Here is a 22,052-nt window from a genome sequence, read left to right on the forward strand (position 1 = left end):
GTATTATTGTAAATAGTATTTCTTAATATTATTAAACCTTTTAAAAATAATAAATATTTCAAATTCTGCACTATTTAGGTAATAGCGATAATAAATTAAACATTTTAGGTTTGTGAACAATGTAAAACAAAGAGCATTATTATATTATTATTGTAAATAACATTCATTAATATGACTATATTTGTATTATTTATTTATTTTTTAATGATTCTGCACGATGTATGTAGTTAATAGTGAGTAATATTAAATACAATTTTTTAGTAGGCCTAGTTCTAAAAAATGTATTGTAATATTCATTAATATTATTGTATTTTTATTTATTTACTTAATAAATATTTCATAATTTGTGCTATTTCTATACACTAAAAAAGAAAATGGTAGAAAACTGTAAAAAAGCAATGAATAAGACATGTTAATTGCTTAACAGTATGTAGGCCTACCCTTACTGTATACAGTGAAAAACTGTAATAGCTCTCACGGGACATTTACAGTAAAATATTGTTAAATGTACGGATTTTGGAAGTACACTGTAAAAAAAAACCTTACCGTTGCATTTACCGTACCTTACCGTAAAAAAATACAGTAGCAATTTTTATGTTTTACATCACTGAATTCAAATTCATGGTGAAAAACTGGCAGCTGTGGTTGCAAGTACTTTACCGTAAAAAATATGCTAGGAATATTTATGTTTTACAGCATTGTTCTAAAGTTCACAGTAAAAATCTGGCAGCTGGTTGCAAGCGATTTACCCTAAAAAAAAAATATGGTAGTAATATATTAGGTTTTACAGCAGTGATCTAAAGATTACGGTAAAAAAAACTGGCAGCTGTGGTTGCCAGTACTTTACCGTTAAAGATACGGTAGAAATATTACAATTTTTACAGCACTGAACTAAAGTTTACAATAAAAAAACTGGCAGCTGGTTGCAAGTGCTTGGTTGTAATATTTTAGGTTTTATGGCAATGAACTTCAGTTTATGGTTAAAAATAAATAAAAAGCTGCCAGCTGTGGTTGCCTGTAATTTAAAAATATTGTATTACAAACCAATTTGCCATAAAAGTTATTATTGAGAATTACCAGAGGTTTAGACGTTGATGTTTTATTGAAAATAATAAATTTTAGGATAAAGTCGCCATTATAGTTGGGCTCTTGACCCTTGACTTTCTAACTTTAGATTTTCTCTGGCTGCTTTTACTGAGTGTTTATAAAACACATTCATTATGGCATGAAAATCAGAGAGAAAATATGATCAGGTGTTGTTGGCTATTTATTGATGATGGCATAATCGTGATGTAGTGGCCTGGTTCACTGATCTCATAAAAAGTTGTATCTTTCATTGTATGAGGAATGTTTAATACTAATATATTTTATAATAATATAATTATAATAATATATATAATATATATCACAACACTGATGGATCACATGCTGTAGAATCATAGGGCTACTACAATCAATAATGTAAAATTAATGACCCATATAATCAAAGATAAGTTGTAAGATAAGTAACAGCAGCAGAGATAAACTAATGTTAGAAAGTCAAGGGTCAAGAGCACAACTAAAGCAGTCACTGATCACCATCATGGTAACTTCAAATAAAACAATAAATCATCAACATCTAAACCTCTGTCAATTCTCAGAATTTTGACAGAAATAAAGTCAATCTGGTTAGTAATAAGTGAAGCTGGTAATGCTGTTTGTGGAGTTGTTTAATCCTCTGATGAGATCTTGAGAGATCTTGAGATCATGTTCTTTATCTTCAGTTGATTTCATCTAAGGATGTGGCCGAAGTCAGTTGTAGTTCTTGTGTTTCTGCTCATCTCATTCTTGTTGTTTTTCTAAATTGACATTCCCAGAATTCCCTGCATGACAGTTCACATTTGATGTTATTTCATTTAAACAATTATGTTTCTAATTTTTGTTATCAGTTATGTACATTTGGGGTTTATATAACATCATACATTGTTTAATGAATGTTTATGGCATTATTTGGAGTCATGTGTGTCATCATGATGGTGTTTTGTATTTGTGTGTATGACACCTTCTTAATATTAATATGTGCCTCAGCTTGTGGAAAACTAATGGTGGTGAACTTTGAATCATCACGTGGCTTTCTATTTTACCGCCTGTATTTTTATGGTGGATATCAGTATATTTCAAAGGTATAAAGCAGATTTTAATGCTTAGTGAAATTGAATGATAACGTTTATCGGTTAATGAAATATAAGGGTTGTCCCGTAAAAACTAAAAGGTTACTACTGTATTTTTTATGGTTAAGTATGGGAACCACAGCTGATGTTTTTTTTTTACCACACATTTAAGTCCTGCTGATGTTTTTTTTTTTTTTTTTTTTTTGCTGTAAATTTAAGTCCAAATTAAGGTTGCTACCATATATTTTTTTACGGTAAAATATTGTCAACCGTAATATAATATTTAAAAAATATATATTTTTTACCGTAAATTTTACAGGTTTTTTTTACATTGTCGCTTTTTTTGCCCATAAATTTAAGTCCCGTAATACATAAAAGGTTGCCACCATATTTTTTACGGTAAAATACTGGCAACCACAGCTGCCGTTTTTTTTACCGTAAATTTCACAGTTTTTTTAGGTAACCTATCAACCTAGGTAACATAAGTAATTTAGTGATGGTCAACTCCTTTGTACAGACGTTCAGATGTTCTTCCATTGATGCACAAGATGCTCACATGATCATTCTTAAATCATGCTGGGGAACATGATCATCTTCATGCAGCTCCAGCGCTGCTGTCATTAAAGCAGAAGAGAGATAAACCAAATAAGACTTACCTTTCGAATAGTAAGGACCACTGCAAATGTTCTTAAGCAGTTTTTTTTTTCACGTTTAACTATATTGTAAGGACACCACAAGTATAGCCATGTTTTCCTCATGGGGACCAAAAAATTTCCCCAAATGGACAAGGATTTCGGATATGGCCATTTTTGTGGGGACATAATGTGGGGTTTACCAGGACACACACACACACACACACACACACACACACACACACACACACACACACACACTTTGATGTAAAAAGTGCCATACTGCCCTCTGGTGACCGGTATAATATTGACATGCAGGGAAAACAGAATCAAAGATGTAATATTTTGATAAAAACGATTAATAAATTCAAACTCTACCCACCACATTGACCCTTATATTTTTAATTTTGACAAAACTAGAGTCAAACTGCCAACTTTTAGCTGCGGGCACTTTATCTCTTTATTTATGCAACTTTAATTCTTCCTATTATTATAAGGTATTCTATATTATTATAATACCACAAAGCTGAAATAGCTGATATAGTCTAACTCATTACAGTATGAATGTATAATATGCATGACCTTTTTAACGAAGCAGGCTACTTATGGAATGTGAAAGGAAGGATCTGCCTTGCACGCTTTATTTTATCAGCAGAGGGCGTTGTAGTTCCAGCCATGACATTCATTCATCCAGTTTCCAAACTGCTCGTCCTCTTTAGGGTCGCCCAGCAGCATCATAACACATAGAAACACCCGGGTCCTGGACGAATGGCCAGTCCATCACAGGCCCATATGTCAGGTTGAAAAGATTTTGTGAATGACAGTAAAAGTAATTGCATATTGTTATTTTCTCATTAAACCTCACAAATTGTCACAATAAAAATGATTGCATGTCAAATAAGAAGGACACAAGTTAATATCATCAAATCATGCTACAACAAGGACAGCTCTCAAGCTTTAGATTTAGAAGTGATTCAGCTACCAGTACAGAGTGCTATTTTGTTCATCTCCGTTGTTGACGTATACAGAGAAGCGAGTTGCTGGGCACACTATGGGGTGTGGTGATGGTGTCTTCGATGGGGATGTCCAAGGCACCTCCTTTGGCTAGTGTAATGAAAGGCTGCCTGGCTGTGGCGAGGCCAATAGGGCACACTGAAACCCAGAATACTAGCTCTGTGGCATGACCAAGAGGGAGGAACAGCACCAGTTTAGGAGAGACTCCCAAAATGTAATCTGAAAACAAGGACGGGTACATTAGTAGATAAGTATAAATTTGACAAAAATTGATACAATTCTAATAGAAAATTGTCTTGTGAGTCAAAATGACAAAATATAGATATTTTAATGTTTTTTGCTCCTTTTAATATTCTTTGTTAAATATTTTTTTATATTCACCATAAAATTGACATGAAATTCGGCTATTTGATAAAATGCTAATAGAAAGTTGTCTTATGAGTGAAAATGACAGTCAAAAGGACCCCCCAAAAAAGATACGTTTTCCTCCTTTTTTATATTCTTTGTTAAATATTTCCTTATTTATTATTTAATTGATTTCATATTTCATCTAAAATTATATGCTAATAGAAAATTATTCTATAAGTGAAAAATGATTTTATTTTTTTTACGTTTTCCTCCTTTTTAAGATTCTTTGTTAATTATTTCCTTATTTAGTATTTAAATATTTGTATATTAAGCATAAAATGTACCTGCAATCTGTCTAAAAACAAAATTCAATAAAATGCTAATAGAAACTTGCTTTATAATGTGTTTTCCTCCTTTTTTATTCTCTGTTAAATATTTCCTTATTTATTATTTAAATAATTTCCTATTTACCATAAAATTACCATAAAATCCAGCTAAAAACAAAATCCAATCAAATGCTTATAGAAAAAAATGTTTTATGAGTTAAAATGAGTCAATATGACTACATCTATTTTTATAATGTGTTTTCCTCCTTTTTAATATTCTTTGTTAAATATTTTCTTATTTAAATAATTTCATCACCATAAAATTGACATGAATACAGCTAAAAACACAATTCAATAAAATGTAGAAAAATGTTTCATGAGTGAAAATGACAGTCAAAATGACTATCTATTTTGTATAATGTGTTTTCCTCCTTTTTATTATTCTTTGTTAAATATTTCCTTTTTTAGTATTTAAATAATTTCATATTTACCATAAAATCGACATGAAAACCAGCTAAAAACAAAATCCAATCAAATGCTAATAGAAAAAAAAAAATGTATGAGTTAAAATTACAGTCAATGACTACATCTATTTTTATAATGTGTTTTCCTCATTTTTAATATTCTTTGTTAAATATTTTCTTATTTCTTATTTAAATATTTTCATTACCATAAAATTGACATGAAATACAACTAAAAACACAATTCAATAAAATGTAGAAAAATGTTTCATGAGTGAAAATGACAGTCGAAATGACTAAATAAATTTTTTTATTATTCTTTGTTAAATATTTCCTTTTTTGGTATTTAAATAATTTCATATTTACCATAAAATTGGCATGAAATCCAGCTAAAAAGTACCTTAAATGAACCTTAAGGTCAATGTAAGCCTAAAAAAAAAAAAAAACCTGGCTAAAAAAGAATATTGCCACAGAGGAGACGCCTCTGACGATAATAACACATAGGAGCAAGTTGTGCTTAGTAGTAAGCGAGCGGCACAGACCGACCCAAATCGGTCTCTTCTCCGTGCAGGGCCCTGGGTGCTGCAACAGATGGAAGCCGGGGTTAAATTCAGCTCTGGGTGTAACCGTACATAAACAAGCTGAGCAGACCTCAAACATGGCTTCTGGATGCACTACGGCCTGTAGGGAAGTCCCTGGGCCGAAAAACAAGGGCCCCAATCTGTCAGTATTTTCAATGAGAGATCAATCAGCAAATATAATACGGTATGAGGGGCTACGTGAACCTGCGACAGACATCAGCAGCATCTTCAAACGATAACAGTCCAGTCAGTGTGACTCGACACAGCAACAGTACAGTCAGAGAAAGAATGTTCAGCATTACCATGTGTATCATGGAAGACAAGAAACGTTCCCTTATGGGCCGTCCTTTCTAGGGGTCGCCTTGGATACTCATTGTGGACATCACAAAGAAGTCAGTGTACAGTCCTGTGCAGACGCCTTGGCAGCCGCTCTGGCCATAGTAGCGATGTTCCCTCTCTGGAATGATGTAATGTTTTGGAATGATCGGAGTCAGAGTAATGGATGAGTGGTTTCTGTGGACAGAGTTTTGTTTGAGAGTTTTCTTCCTCTTTTTTATTTTTTGACGGGTTGATTCAGTTGTCCGTGGACCACGGCTGATCTAAGGCTTGCACTTTGCGTGTCATTTAAAGCTCTAAATTGAGGGTTTGTAGCCAAGAACTGCATCTATGATTAGAGTTCTGCCACTTTCCTATCCACTATGAGCAGTTCATATTTAGTTTATATACACAAGTTGAATCACGCAAAATGAGACGGTGTAACGCATGTAACGTATTACATAATATATGGGTCTAATCATACGGAAAGCCACTGTGGTGAGGAGTGCTAAGAGAAACTGCCTATTTAAAAAATGATGGGAATTTCACATGGACTGAACTTAAATAGCCACTGAACTGATGCCACAAACGCTCTCCAGTGTGGAAACAAATAATTTTCCACTTAATTAAATGATGCATAAATTTAACCATTTGGGCAGGCAACATTTTAACCAGTTATGAATATAATAGAATGTGTTTACTAGTCAAACTGGCGTTGATCAATCAGCATTTTAGAATGATTTCTGAAGGATCATGTGACACTGAAGACTGAAATAATGATGCTGAAAATTCTGCTTATTTTTTATGGTTTTGAAAGAAGTCTCTTCTGTTCATGCATTTCTTTGGTCAAAAACTGTAATATTGTGAAATATTATTACAATTTAAAATAATGGTTTTCTATTTTGATATACTTTAAAATATAATTTATTTCTGGGATACAAAGCTGAATTTTCAGCATCATTAGTCCAGTCTTCAGTCACATTAGAAATAATAGAAAAATAGATTTTCCCTTTAGAAATCATTCATGCTGATTTATCACCAATGTTGGGAAAAGTTATGCTGCTTTTTTTTTTTTTTTTTATAATCTGTGATACTTTGATGAATAAAAAGTTTTTAAAAAAGAACAGCATTTATTTACAATATAAATCTTTTATAACAATATACACTATACTGTTCAAAAGTTTGGGGTCAGTGATTTTTTTTTTAAAGAAATGAATACTTTTATTCAGCAATATTGTTAAATTGATAAAAGTAGTAGCCTAGCAAAGATTTATATTGTTAGAAAACATTTCTACTTTGAATAAATGCTTTTTTTTTTAGCTTTTTATTCATCAAAGAATCCTGAAACAAATATCAGTTTAAATAAAAATATATGTTAAGCAGCACAACCAACATTCATAATTACCGAGTATCAAATCAACATATTAGATTTTTTTCTGTATTTTTGTAGGCTAGATGAGCATAAGAGACTTCTTTCAAAAATATTAAAAATAGTAATGTTTCCAAACTTTTTACTATATATATATATATATATATATATATATTTTTTTTTTTTAATCTCACCTACCTTGATCTTTTGAATGGTAGAGTAAATTTTGAATCTGACACAATGGATTATTCCTGATCTAAAACTGCACTGCGGATGTTGTACCCCAATAGCGCTGGTATATAGTGACATAACTGCATCTTAATTCTTGTCTGTTATATTGCACATAAAAAGAGTTAATAATCTGTTCCAAAAAAAAAAAAAAAAAAATCCAGGCCTAATTGCCAAGCATTGCCATCTTATTGTAACGGAACATCACATTTCAACATATAGGGGGCACTGTAGAGGTCGAAAGACCTGAAATGTGTCAAATAAGGGAGACATCCAAACTATTCAGTTCCTTGCCTGGGGTCCTCCATAAACAGGATTAAGAACTAGGCTACTATTAGGCTATGTAAAAAAAAATATGTAAAACAACATTACATAGGCCTAAACTTTTAATGGCACATAGGCTACTCAAATATGTGCAATTTTGAAAGTAGCTTAGATGGAGGAATGCAGCCTTAAAAATGAACAATCTAGTGTCGGACCTCTTGCGGGGAGCTACAGGAGAAAGAGAGGAGAATAAGATTCCAAGCACCTGAGTTCAATTTCTGCTGTGTTGAAATGTCTTGAGGCACGCAGTGCTCACGAGGGCACCGAAAACCACGTGACGGGAAGGGCGGGGCTTCGGGCAGCGCTCTGTTGGAACTTCTACAAGCTCCGCCCTTTAACAGCTGCAACGCATTTATACACATGTGCAAACTTTGCCCATGAGCGACACTCCCCAAAACCAGTACGGCTCAACTCCAAAGAACTCCAGCGACCTTTACCAACTCCGTTTGAAGACGCAAACCCCGTTCAGCCGTGGATTTCTTTGAGAGCACAAGGATCCTTCTCGGTCCGAAAACTTTTCCCCCCTCTGAGCTGGAACTCACTATAGAAAATGTCTGCTTCGGTGCTGTCTTCCATATATGATTTCGACAGGGTAAGAGTTTATATTGTAGAACGAGAACTAGAAGTTGTTTTAAGTTAACTTCGGTTTCTTTTCTCAACTTATTTTGATATTTTGTTTATCTTAGTTTGTTTATTCAGTTTATCCGCGCTGGTAAACTTGTAACTTGAGAGCTCCATGTTTACTAAATGTTACCACTCGCTCGGCTTTTGTGGCACATAACGCGCGCTAAAGGGAGAACGCGAGTAACGAGTTTTGTTTTTTAATTCCTTTTTTCCCCCGCTATGTGTCACAAACTTTTCTATGATAGTTACATATTTGTATTCAACAAATTAAGGTAGTCTTTGAAATCTATTTCTTGGACACAAATTGTAAATTTAATGGCAAGACAAGCTGATTCAGATCAGTTTTGTCATTTAACATACACATTTTACTTCTCAATGTGTTTTTGGTCTTGTCAAACTTTTTTTACACTTGCGTCTTATAACTTCTGTCACCTCAGGAGGGTTATAGTCATGTACAATAGTGATTTCACTGCTGCAGTTCATTTCTAATTTGTTTAAACATGTACCCACTAAAACTATTTGACATCTGTGCTTAGGAATTCTCTGTTTGGTTTCTTTCAGGAAAAAGTCCCAAATTCAAATGCAATCTTTCTCCAAAATATGCTGGAAAAGAGGAATGTCGGGGTCCCATTTGCTGCTTCCAATACCAATACCAACACCAACAGCAACAGGTCTTTTGGTTATTTCAGGAGTAACTCAACAAACCACATGGACTTCAACATGAGCAACAGGCTCCAGATCGGTTTTGAGAGCTCAACACCTGCCTTCATGAATAAAGAAAATAAGTACAGAGACCGTGCGTTCAGTGACACAAGTGAACGCAGTCAACAACTTCAGGAAATCCTTCAGCAAAAGCCCGGCTCTCAGATCAACTCGACCCGCTACAAAACCGAACTTTGCAGACCCTTTGAGGAAAATGGCTCATGCAAGTATGGAGAAAAGTGTCAGTTTGCTCACGGCTATCACGAATTGAGAAACCTGTCCCGCCACCCGAAGTACAAGACTGAGCCGTGTCGCACATTCCACACCATCGGTTTCTGCCCGTACGGCCCCCGCTGCCACTTCATTCACAATGCAGATGAGCGCAGAGCTGCCACGAGTAACACTCAAGCGAGGCTCAGTGGTGTCCTGGGAGAGAAGGAGTCATCAAACCCATTCCTGAGACAGCGGGAAAGGCCGAAGCTGCATCACAGCCTGAGCTTTTCCGGCTTCTCCAGCTCCTGCATCAACGAGTCTCTGTTGATCGACAACCCGACGTCCCGCACACCCCCACCGCCCACCTGCGCACTCAGTCCCAGTTCACCCTGTCTGAACGCGTTCACTTTCCCAGATCAGGATCTTAAGGCTTTTCTTGCCCCCATCATCCCTCAGACCCAACGCGTTTTTACCCATCAGACCAGCGGTGGCTTGTACGGTAACATTCAGACCAACACTTGCCCCCCGTCGCCACCTTTCAAAATGAGCCACTTGCCCTCCATGCATCCACTCTCCGAGTCTCCAGTGTTCGATTCTCCACCGAGCCCGCCGGATTCCCTCTCAGATCCCGAGGGCTACCTGAGCGGCTCTTGCTCTTCCTCCGGCACAATCAGTGGCTCGGAGTCGCCCAGCATGGACGCCAATAGACGTTTGCCAATCTTCAGCAGGCTGTCGATTTCAGACGATTGACTTGCTATTATTGTTATAGCCTTTTACGAAAAGTAGTGCCAACATGAGTTTCAGGTCAAATATCAGTCTCAGCCGTTGGTTTTCTCATGATTTTGTCATGATTGAGATGTGATTATGTATATCTTTTCTCATTTTTCCTTACAATGACATACCAAGATGATGGCTTCAACAGTCTAAAACAGGAAAAAAAAGGCCTATTTAGAAGCAAGTCTTGGTAAAACATTCCATACGTTTGAAAGAGGTGTGAGCGCACAAGAACTGGGACTCATAAGTTGGCCATGGAATGTCACTGCAGATTTTTTTTTTTTTTTTAAACTGTGTGGTATCATTGCATTTTGCATCATGCTTTGAAATCTATTTAACTTATTTATTGTCATTTGAAAGTATAGCCTTCAAGGATAAATTGAGTCCATATGGTATATTTATCAAAGCTAAAGCAATACACTTATATTCCTGTTTAAATTGTGATCGCCAATATTAATCTGGAAACGGTTGGGTTTGTCTCACAATAATATATTTTTGTTAACTTGTCTATTTTACTGTAAATAGGTAAATAATTTAAGATTGTATGCTATTTATTTCGATTTTGTTTACTGTGTGTGTATCTATATTAAAAAGTGGGAGCGTCTGATGAGGTCACGCTGTGATTTCTTGGGAGGGAGGGGAGCGTCAGAGGATCTATGGGCATTTGTAGAATGTAGCCTGTCTTATGAGGTCTTTTTGGCCGTAAAGAACTAACTGACTTCACACCTACAAGTATGACTGTTTCCTTTTTTTCCCTTTTTTTTTTTTTTTCTTTATCAACGGTAACTATAACAACAACCAAAAAAAAAAAAGTATCCATTTGCACACAGTTGCATGACGATTGCTGTCTAGTGCCAGAGAATGTAGCACTTTCCTATCTAGAGGTTAATAACTAGCTAATATGTCCCTGCTGGGGTCGAGGATCCCACATACTGTAGCTTAACCTAATAAAGCAGTCGCTTTGGTGTATATCTAAAGCCAATCAAACTGAATGTAGCTCATAGATCAAGATGCCTTTTTATGGTGAATGAGATGCTATTTCATTGTTTATTTTTCTACATTTAGATCATTCGATCACACCATTCCTAATGAAAGAAACTCTGCCTTTCAACTGTGCTTCTCTACACATGCTGACCGGGGATATTAAGGTTTGTAGTTGGTTAATAACGATTACTTTAACTTTTTCGATGAAGTAAAGCAACACTGAATGTAATAAGTGAACGTCAGCTGGAGTTGGAGTGTGTATAGAAAGTGTGCAGAGTAAATTTGTACTGTATGTTTTTGTTTTTTTAAATATAGAACTTCTAATAAAGGCATTTTTGAACAAGATAATGATGTTTTGAGGAGTTTTTTTATTCAGTTAACAGTGGAATATTTGAGTTGGTTTATTGCTCAAGACAGGGCATATTCATGCAGTGTCCTGTAAATGATTGTCTACTTTCTATTCTAGTCTGGTTTCCCGCCATCCTGCTTTTCTTTCAGGAAAAATGGCTATTACAATGTCCTGGAGTTTGGTCTCTCCTGGCAGAATGTTCAATAGAGGCCTGCTTTGTGTGAATGGCAGAAAGTGAAGTATGAGGGTGGAGCAGTGGCCTTGCACAGCGATCTGTGGGAGGTCGTTTATAGACCCTTCCGTTTGGAAATGCAACAATGTCCAGTGTCTCCTCACTGGAAATGACCATTGGTTTATGCAGATGAGTTCAGTATCATCATATAAAAGCAACTTAAAGACTCTCCTGTAGCAGGCCATTGTATGAACTTCTCTGTGCTGGTAAGAAATGGAATTAGGAAAACACATGCAGACATGTGTATCAGTGTTAAGGGTCTGCTCGTGAAGATAAGGCGCTCTACAAATATTTACATCCTAAGAACTTGTTAGTCGAAACTGTTTAAGTTAGAGGGTGCGTAATGCATGGCCTCTCACAAGCATATGTATGATAAAGTTGATAAATGCTCAAATGATTACGTTAGCTTATATGTGAACATTTATGTCTGGATCCAATGTGCTTGTGTGTGAGAGTAGTGGGGGTCTTTTGCGTGTCAGTGTGCATGTGTAAAAGAAAGGTTGTCAGCCATTAATGAACCACATCTCACAAAAGCAGGAAACCACTGTTCGCTGATTAGGGACTCTTGGGAGCAGAGCTATTCCTCTTGGATATTTTCCACTACCCCTCTTTTGTGATTTATATGGAGTAGGCTTGAGGCACAGAGTCATTTCTCAGATATGCATACATACATTGCCAAACATTTGAGTTAAAATAAAAGTCATTACAAAAGATAAAAAGATCTGTCTTTTATTTTTATTATAATATTGAGGTTGTTTATAATCCATGTTCATAGTTCTCTATATTCATTTTATATATATATATATAAATATATATATATATATATATAATATATATATATATATATATATATATATATATATTATATATATATACATACATGTAAATAAAATATGTGTGTATATATATATACACATGTAAATAAAAAAATTTGTATATATATATGCACACATACAAACACACACACACACTGTTTTTAATACAAGACCACTTGCTTTTATATTTTGAGGAACAGGGTTGTTGCATTGAAGGATAGACTAGAGGACAGGCTCCACTTTGGCTCAGGCTTATCTTCAGCAACTGAGCACCTGTGACAAACAAACCAACTGGTCTGTGCCTTTCCTGTTTTGTTGTCAGAAATGTGTGCTTGGTGCTAGTTTCAGTGCCTCCATGCACAAGCCAAGGAAGTCCCACCCTCCTCCTCCTCTTCCTCAAGTGCTGGAGTCTAAAAAGCACTAAGTGAACACTTCCTTCCTTGTGCAAACAGTCCTATACTCATAACCCCATGTGTTCTGCCACTGCGGTAGCCGTATTGTCTTAAGCGTTATCTGAGAGCAGCCAGGGGAAAGCCAACACAATATAGTTCAGTGAGTCATAAGAAAAGTTAGAGCACATCACATCCATAAACACGAATTCTGAGGGGTGTGGCGGGCTAAGAGTTTACTGGCCTGATATCGCCCTCCTTGATTTAGTTTCCTCTAAGATGGGCTAGATTCCAATGGAGCAATAGTGATGCTTGGATTGACACAAACTCCACCATATGGACTCAAGGGGACAGGAAATCTCTACAGTGGATGGATTCACCGGCATAATAGAATCAGGGACACAGAAATAAAACCGTCGAGCATGATGAATCTGCCGCGTCACGCAGTACCCTCAGTGCAAAACAATGAATTCAAAGACCCCATAAAGAGCAACGCACTTAGTAGGGGTCTAAACTAAAGGAAATGAGAGGCCCGTCTGGGATTTGAATCAGAATACTACAGCACAGAACAATGGCACAACCTGTTCACTCCACAGAATTCATGTGGTGATGTTTGTCTGTTATGGAAGCCTGTTTCCACCTAAAAAATAATAATGATTAAAAAACAAGGTTACACTTTATTTTAAGGTGTCATTGTTACAGTGTAATTATATATTTAAGTACTGAGAAATATTAAGCAACTACATGTACTTACTATAGGGTTAGGGTAGGATTAGGATTCAGTTGAGGGTTAGTTGCATGTAATTATGCATAATATTACTATGGTACATGTAACGTAACAAGGACTCTGTAAAATAAAGTGTTACCAAAAACAACTACGATTTCAGAATTGTGTGTTTATATCTCACAACTTTGTTTCTCAAAAATGTGACTATTTCTTCATGTATGACAATGTGACTTATATCTCCAAATGTAACTTTATATTTCACAACTGCAATTTTTCATAATTTGTGACTATATCTCACAGTAGTGACTGTCACAATTTGACTATTTCCAATTTTAACTTAAATATATTTTTTCTTTTACATACTCTGAGGTGGAAATTAACTTCCATAACTTGCAGATGTGGAGTGACTTGAGTAATTTAATAAATTTCACTGTTAGACAAAGCTTGATTTAGAGCCCTGCTCACTTGATTGGTGTTTTGCCAGATGCTTTTTTTTTTCACTGCGTCAGTTTAAATTTACTTATCTTTAATGGAGCTCCCCAGCCTCCTGCCCGAGTTTTATGATGTTGACTCGTACAGGAGTAAGTCACCTTTCTGATCCTCCTGATATCCTGGCTGCTAAATAGGCCAAGCACACACACATTAACATACAGTTTGCTGTGTTAGAGTCTACAGTGACGTCAGTATGAAGCGTACACGAAACTGACCTTGAGCGCAAGGCTGATGAGAGAGAATAGCCTTTCTGTTTCTCCTGACTGGAAATGGGATGTTCACATGTAATCATTACCTACCTCCTTCTGTGGGGTAAAGAAAGATGCCTGGATGTGTAGTTTGCAGACAAACACCAAAAAAATATATTTGTGAAAATATATACAATCAAAAATCCAAATTTGTGTTTAATGAACGAGTAACTGCTTTTGTTGTTGAACATGCATTTGAATACATTATTGGCACAAATGTACTTTCCAAAAGGTATAGGCAACATGTATTTTTCATGCTGGCATGTAGGCAATCCCAGAATGCACTACGAAAGCTCCGTGTAAAAACCATCCAAGATGGAAGACAAGGTCGTAAGGCAAAACAATAATCTGTTTATTCTGGCTAAAATTAATTTCAAATACATGCTAGATAGATGTAAACAGTGCAATTTAAGGAAATATGTTTTTCAAATGTACAACTTTAAATGCCAAAATATAATACAAAACATATATTAATATATTTTGGAGCAATAAAATATATATAAAATTACCATATGTAAAAGATAGAATATATTTCTTGGCCATTTTTACAATGTATTTTTAAGAATTCATCTATATATATATATATATATATATATATATATATATATATATATATATATATATATATATATTAAATGTGTTTTAAAACTTACTATTTTACCCAAAATGTGTTTGTGCAATGTATATTAATGCTTTTTATGAGAATCATGTTGTTCCCCTCATGTTTCCTCTGTTAGTATCAATCATTTGTTTCACGTATAGTTTGATATTTGTATATTTTGTATTCGCTAAGATTTGAAACACAGCTAAAGTTGTAGGCAGCTTTGGTTGGACTCAGACATTACTAATTATTATTTTTCAGGTATCTGACAAGGTGAAAATACTTGCTTGACAGTCACTCTAGGCATAGGCATGAGCGATGGACATATTCTGAATTTCAGAAGATGTTCCGTACATACCTCGCTCTTCTGCATGATACTCACTTGTACAGCCAGGCATCTGTCAACAGATAATTCACACACATGAAAATGTTGTTGAAAGAGTATAGGCATACTCTTTCTCAACTCTTGAACAATAAGGAACAGTCACCATCTGAAGGCCACAGTTCTGGCCGCAGCCTTTTGCAACAGCTCAGTGGTAAAAACCATCAGGGAGAAAGCCAAAGACACTGAGTCTGGACCACTCCACAGATGTTTATTTGAATCCACATTCAGGCTTCATTCAGATACTTCTTCCATCCTTTCTGTGTTTCATGTTTACACAACTCAGGCTGTTTGGATGTTCTTCTGGACTTGTGCTGCATATGCGCTTCATTTTTCGCATACTCCAGGGACTGGAAAGAAACCTAACACCACACAGTCATCGCACTGTGACTTGGCCCTCACAAATCAACAGACAGGCATGAGACGGCTAGAGGACGACTGAGCTCAGAGCGAATATCAGTGCATATAAACAATTTCCTGTCTGACTCACAATCTGGGACTTTGGTCCTCGAGGAGAGCAGGATAAAACACATTTACAGCTCTCTGAGTCGATTGCATGTAAAAGATAAAGTCAAATAGATAAGACTATCCTTAAAAAAATCATTTCTAGGCAATAACACCCTGTGATTAATTTATAGATGCTTTGATTTATGGAAACTTTTAAGATTTAATATAAAGTTTACCATTTGAGGTTCCTCTATAATACTGCTAGCCAGCTCAACACTTCCCACATGTATCCCATAATAAAGAGGAAGGTTTGGTTGCGTATAATATACAATGATGAGCCAAAACATTATGACCAGTCATGGGTGAAGTGAATATTGTTGATCATCTCCTAACAGTCTGGGTAGATTAGATGGAAAGCAAACAGTCAGTTCTCGTAGTCAATGTGTTGGATGCAAGAGAAATGGGCAGAAATAAAGATCTGAGTGACTTTGATATCTCTGAAACGACAATGCTTGTGGGTTGCTCCCAGTCAGCAGTGGTGAAAATTTACCAACAGTGATCCAAGGAGAGACAAACTACAAACCGGTGTTGGACACCCAAGTCTCATTCATGCAAGAGGGCAACAAAGGCTATCCCATTTGGTCCAAACCAACAGAAGGTCTACTGTGGCACAAGTCACACAAAATTTCTTGGAGGAATGTGTCACAACCGACATTGTAAGTGTAGCCTACCCCTATATCCATCGTCGAAAGCGGTTACAATGGCCATGCAAGCGTTGGAACTGGACCTTGGAGCAGTGGAAGAAGGTCGCCTGGTCCGATGAGTTCTGTTTTCTTTTACATCACGTCGACGTCTGTGTACGTGTGCACCGTTTACCTGGGGAAGTGATGGAACCAGCACTATGGGACGACGATAAGCCAGTATAAGGAGTGTGATACTCTGGGCAATGCTCTGCTGGGAGACCCTGGGTCCAGTCGTTCATGTGAACGTAATTTTGACAGATGCCATCTACCTAAGCATTGTTGCAGACCAGGTACACCCGTTCAGGACAATGGTGTTCCGAGGTGGAAGTGGCCTCTTTCAGTAGGGTAATGCACCCTTCCACACTGCACATATTGTTCAGGAATGGTTTGAGGAACATGTTGAAAAGTTCAAGGTGCTGCCCTGGCCTCCAAGTTCCCCAGATATTATTCCAACTGAGCATCTGCTGGACCAACAAGTTTTGATCCACGGTGGCACCACCTAGCAACCTACAGGACTTGAAGGATCTGCTGCCAACATTTTGGTAACAGATACCACAGGACACCTTCAGGGGTGTTGTAGAGTCCATGCCTCGGCTGTTTTGGCAGCACGACCAACAGCATATTAGGTAGGTGGTCATAATGTTTTGGCTCATCTGTGTATAAATAAACTACCATTCAAACGTTTGGGGAAAGTAAGTCTCTTTTGCTCACCATAGCTACATTTATTTGTACTATATTGTGAAATATAATTGCACTTTAAAATAACTGTTTTCGATTTTAATATATATTTTACAATTTTATTTATTCCTGTGTTGGCAAATTTGACTGAATTTTCAGCAGCCGTTACTCCAGTCTTCAGTGTCACATGATCACATCATTCTATGCTTTACATTAACAGCATTTTGGTGCTCAAGAAACCATTCCTATTATTAGTGTTGAAAACATTTGTGCTGCTTAAGATTTTTGTGGAAACTGTGATACATTTTTCTTTGATGAATAGAAAATTCCAAAGAACAGTGTTTTGTAGCAATGTAAGTTACTGGGTTCACACGGTATTTGAGTCAATGTGTTTGAACTATAGTTCTGCCTTCACTAAATAACATGTTTTGAATTTACATTAGCAAACCCCCTCAGGGCTTCCAGGCTGTAGTCAGTCAGACAGCTCACCTGAGCAGCAGGTAGGACATGTACACACCGCACTTCACCCCTGAAGGAGAAGAGATGGAAAGATGAGTCTAATCTACAGTTAACTAAAGCTAAACACCTCAACTGTCTTTACTTTGAATAATTCAACTAGACTGAGACTTTATATTTGCTTTTGGGGAGTCTTGTTCTGAACTGGATGTGTCTCAAACCACACATCTGATGTAATGACAAAGAAATGAAAACACGTTGAAGTGTTTATAGGCTAAACCGCAAGGTCTTTACAACTTCGAGGAGAGAACTTGAAAGAACTGACACTACATAAGCTGGCTGTGTGGAAGTGTATACAACGCATGTAGAGAAATCAGAATCTATAGGCACTCTAATAATTGTTTTGATGTATATTTCACAGTTTTATGTACAAAACGTAATGAAAATAATATGAAAAAACATGATAAAAGAAAAAATTAATTATTACATTATTATTTCTTTCAGAACAAACAATTTTGGGCCTAATACAGTTTCAAAATAAGTTAGTATTGTTTACGATGAAAACAAAAGTTTTGAAGCAGAGCTAAAGTTGCAGCTTTGGTTGGACTCAGACATTACTAATTATTACTTTTCAGGTAACTGACAAGGTGAAAATACTTGTTTGACAGTCAAATACCGACTCTAGGCATCCATGTAGGCATGATTATTTTCAGTGTTTATTGTTCCTCATTTGCAAATCATGCACAAAGTGTACAACTATTATTTAATTGTGTGTATTTAGGTTACATAAATCTAGCAAAGTTGCCATATTAGGACTAATGAGTTGACATTGTAAACATTTTGTTATAGAATGGTCATCACCACCATCGTCTTTTCCATCACGGAATGCTAATAAAGACAGAACATTATTTGAAATAGAGTGGAAATGTTCAAGATTTCTAGACAAAAAAATGTATAGTGCTTCTTGCTTACTAAGCCTTATAATGAAAACGGTGAGCAGCACCAGTAAGAATGTCCAACTCTTTAATTAATTTGCAATATACCTAATTTTATCTGGAAATTAAGCAAATTTGAATTTTATAGTATAGCCACACTGCATCGACAGTGTTGTCTGGATTCTGGGTGGTGTTTTGCTGCCGACTCACTTGTTTTTACAGGCCCGTCTCATAATATCTCCCTCACCTGATAAGCACTGTGAGGCTAGACTGACAAGCTTTTGCTCTGCCGTCATTGCAGGACCATAAAATGGCGAAACAGCTGTGGTACGTGAATTACTGCACTCAGGGAATTAGTGCACTAGAACTGGACAAAGATTAGCATGAATCACCGTCAAGCGCATGTCTTACCTGTGACATTTAAGTGTTTTTAAAAGACTTGCGTTGCAAGACAGAGTGTTGGTTTTTCAGGTATGCCAGGTAGTTTAACCCTTGTAACCTTATACCCCTCTGTACACCCATGATTAATGATTGACCATGAGATAATGGAATTGTAAACCTTTGCAGGTCAACAGCTCAATTGTGGCTATAATTCTGTGAACAATTCTGTCCAGACATCTGAGTCCACATGCTTTTCTTTCGTTTGCGCATGTTTCAAAATTCATGACAGGTCATTACCAGACAAAATGTGAGGATGTCTAAGCAATTCAAACAATTTTTGGCTTGGGGCTTTTTTATAAGGTAATGGAAAAATACCATGGTAACATCAGTTCTGAAAGGTCACCTTTTCTCTTCAATTTTTCTGATCATTTAATCCCTCTTGCACTTTTACACCAGAGTTTTTAGTACGAACCCGAGTCTTTTTGACGTCAGAGTTCAGTTTGTTTGATTGATGTGCAGATGGTTCTCAGCATTGGCATCGTGCCATGAACCACACCTGAGACCGTTTGAAAAGGCTGTCTGAAGCATGGTTCATATAAACTCTGAAACAGTTCACAGTTGGTATGAATGCAATCTGGTGAACAACAAATATAATCTGCATCTCTGCATTCTCCCCATCAGATTGATTAAAGTCTGCTTAATTTCTCATTGCTGTTTGTCTCCAAATAAATTACAGAGCAGCTTGCATACTTGCACAACTCTTGCAATGCCTCCATGGGGGGAGGAGCGTAGAATCAAACTTGGGTTCAGACCAAGAGTAAAAACAGTCTAAAAGAAGGTATACAAAAAAGTTTGTCTAGTTTTGACTGTAAAGGTCATACAGTGTTACTGTAATATTCTCTTGCAAGGAACAACACTACACTGCTTATTGGTGGATTTAATCCTGGTATAATGTCAACAAAGATCTTCCTCATAGATCAGGCCTTAGGTTTATTTCAAGCTTTGATATGGTAGCAAAACTTTCCATGCTGGGTTTAATTAGAAATGAGGTACAGGATGCAGAATTGTAAATCAAATGTTTGGAATTAGAATTAAAGTAAATTGATTTAGAATTTCATGTGACTTTAATTTTAAACTAGAAGAGCAAAGTGTGTCAGGACCAAAAATAATTATGTTGTTTTGACAAAGCTTTGTTTGAAAAATCAGAAAAAAAGTTCGTTCAAAAGCCTTGAAGTTTGAAGATTTATAGGAATTATGAACAGATAAAAAAAATGGAACAGAATGGACAGAACACTATACACTGTAAAAGAAAATAGATCAAGTTATGACAACATAAGTTTTTACATTGTATTAAGTCATCAACATTAAGAACAAGTTACGCAATTTTAAACAAGATTCAACTCATTTTTTAAAAATGAGTTAAATGTAAATTAAATTGAAATGACTTAAAGATCCAAATTGATTGTACTTAAAAATTTAAGGCATCAACTTTTTTACATATAGATAGATAGATAGATAGATAGATAGATAGATAGATAGATAGATAGATAGATAGATAGATAGATAGATAGATAGATAGATAGATAGATAGATAGATAGATATATAGATAGATAGATAGATAGATAGATAGATAGATAGATAGATAGATAGATAGATAGATAGATAGATAGATAGATAGATAGATAGATAGATAGAATTTCTAGCACTTGTGGACAGAAGGAAGTGAGACACAAGTTTGCTGCGAGTGACTTATGTTTGGGGTGTCGTTTCATGACCTTGCATGCCCTCAGCTTGTGTACACTGCTTGTTCTATTTTTACATCTAAGGTCCTGTGTGTCTGTCCACACTTGTTCTGATATTCTTTCTTTATCTCTCTGCACCGGTGTCTCTTGTCGCTCTTCAGTGGGATAAAATGAGATGTCAACCCACAGACTAAATGACCATGATTATTGTTTGCAACACATGGCACATGCAGAAGCAGAAGCAAAGACCCTTGTGGTCAGAGTGATGATAAGGCATAAAAGAATCATCCAGTAAACCACTAATCAGAATAACCATGCCATCAGAACCTGGTCTGCAGACTCACCACTGATGAATAGAGAGGAAGTGTAAACCCCCTTGAGAATCTGTGTTGCAGTTTGATGAAAATATTTGCGTTTCATGACCCTTGGGGCAGTGTGGCAGAGGCTCCTTCAGCTCTAAATTGATGTAGTGGAACAATACCATTCCCTTCCAAGAGGTGCCTTACCATCTGGACTTCTGCAGGAAGCTGCCATTACTCACCTTGTCTGCGTAATTTCAGGGGCTGTGAAATTACTGTGGTGAACCACTTCAGGCCAACAGCCCGAGGGGCTTTGCAGTAGAATGCCACCACATCATCCCTCACACAACTTATTTGACACACCTCTATGAAGAGATTTAAGCACAGGAGAACTGATAAAAAAGTGTTTCTTCAAGTATGTCCCTGTGGGTTAAATAAATAATTTTCACATAAAAAAATATTTATTTCAAATATTTATTATTCTATTTCATTCTTTAGATTAGTTTTAAACATGTAATAGTCTGTAATTTTTTATGATGGTTATTCATATTGTAAGATTAAAAAGTCTAGCTCTGGGGCAAATAGTAAAACAATAAAATCTACATATATGTATTTGAAAAGGAAACAATGGTAAAATGTTTCCAAGTCAGTTTTCATGTGACGTGAAAATGTCAGATCTGTTTTAATAAAATGCAATTTGCGCAACCAAACAGAATTGCTAAAATAGTGTATTGTTGTTGTTGTTTTTTCTACAAGTTTCAAACAAACAAACTGCAGTTCTGTTTGGTGCCACTAGTTGTGCAAAAATTACACATTTTTAGATTAGTCACTTTTACCTTTCTAGCATTTAATCTGTCATGCCAACATGGGTTATGTAGTGTGTGTGAAAGTAGGGGAAAGGTTAACTGGGATCTGCGTTCTCAACCCTCTGGGTTACACTGTCAACACTTGACATGTGCCATACACACCGACTTGAGAACCGCTCAGAAGCACGCAGAACAAGAGGGCTGAGTTTGTGGTTTCAATGTAATGTTTGTTTATAGCAAAGTACAAATAAATGTAATGTATATTATCTCAGCAGACAAGGATT

At 36.1% G+C, this 22,052-nt stretch overlaps 1 protein-coding gene across 1 annotated transcript; it reads left to right on the forward strand.

The window, feature by feature from the left end:
* Positions 1 to 7,716: 7,716 nt before the first annotated feature.
* Positions 7,717 to 10,665, forward strand: zfp36l2 (zinc finger protein 36, C3H type-like 2). The gene is made up of 2 exons (XM_084134509.1): positions 7,717 to 8,340; positions 8,934 to 10,665. The coding sequence occupies exons 1-2, from the start codon at positions 8,299 to 8,301 to the stop codon at positions 10,035 to 10,037; spliced, it is 1,146 nt and encodes a 381-aa protein (XP_083990635.1). The 5' UTR covers positions 7,717 to 8,298; the 3' UTR covers positions 10,038 to 10,665.
* The last annotated feature ends 11,387 nt before the right edge of the window (positions 10,666 to 22,052 follow it).

This window comes from Abramis brama (assembly GCF_963993115.1).
Source record: "Abramis brama genome assembly, chromosome: 14".
Taxonomy (NCBI): Eukaryota; Metazoa; Chordata; class Actinopteri; order Cypriniformes; family Leuciscidae; genus Abramis; species Abramis brama.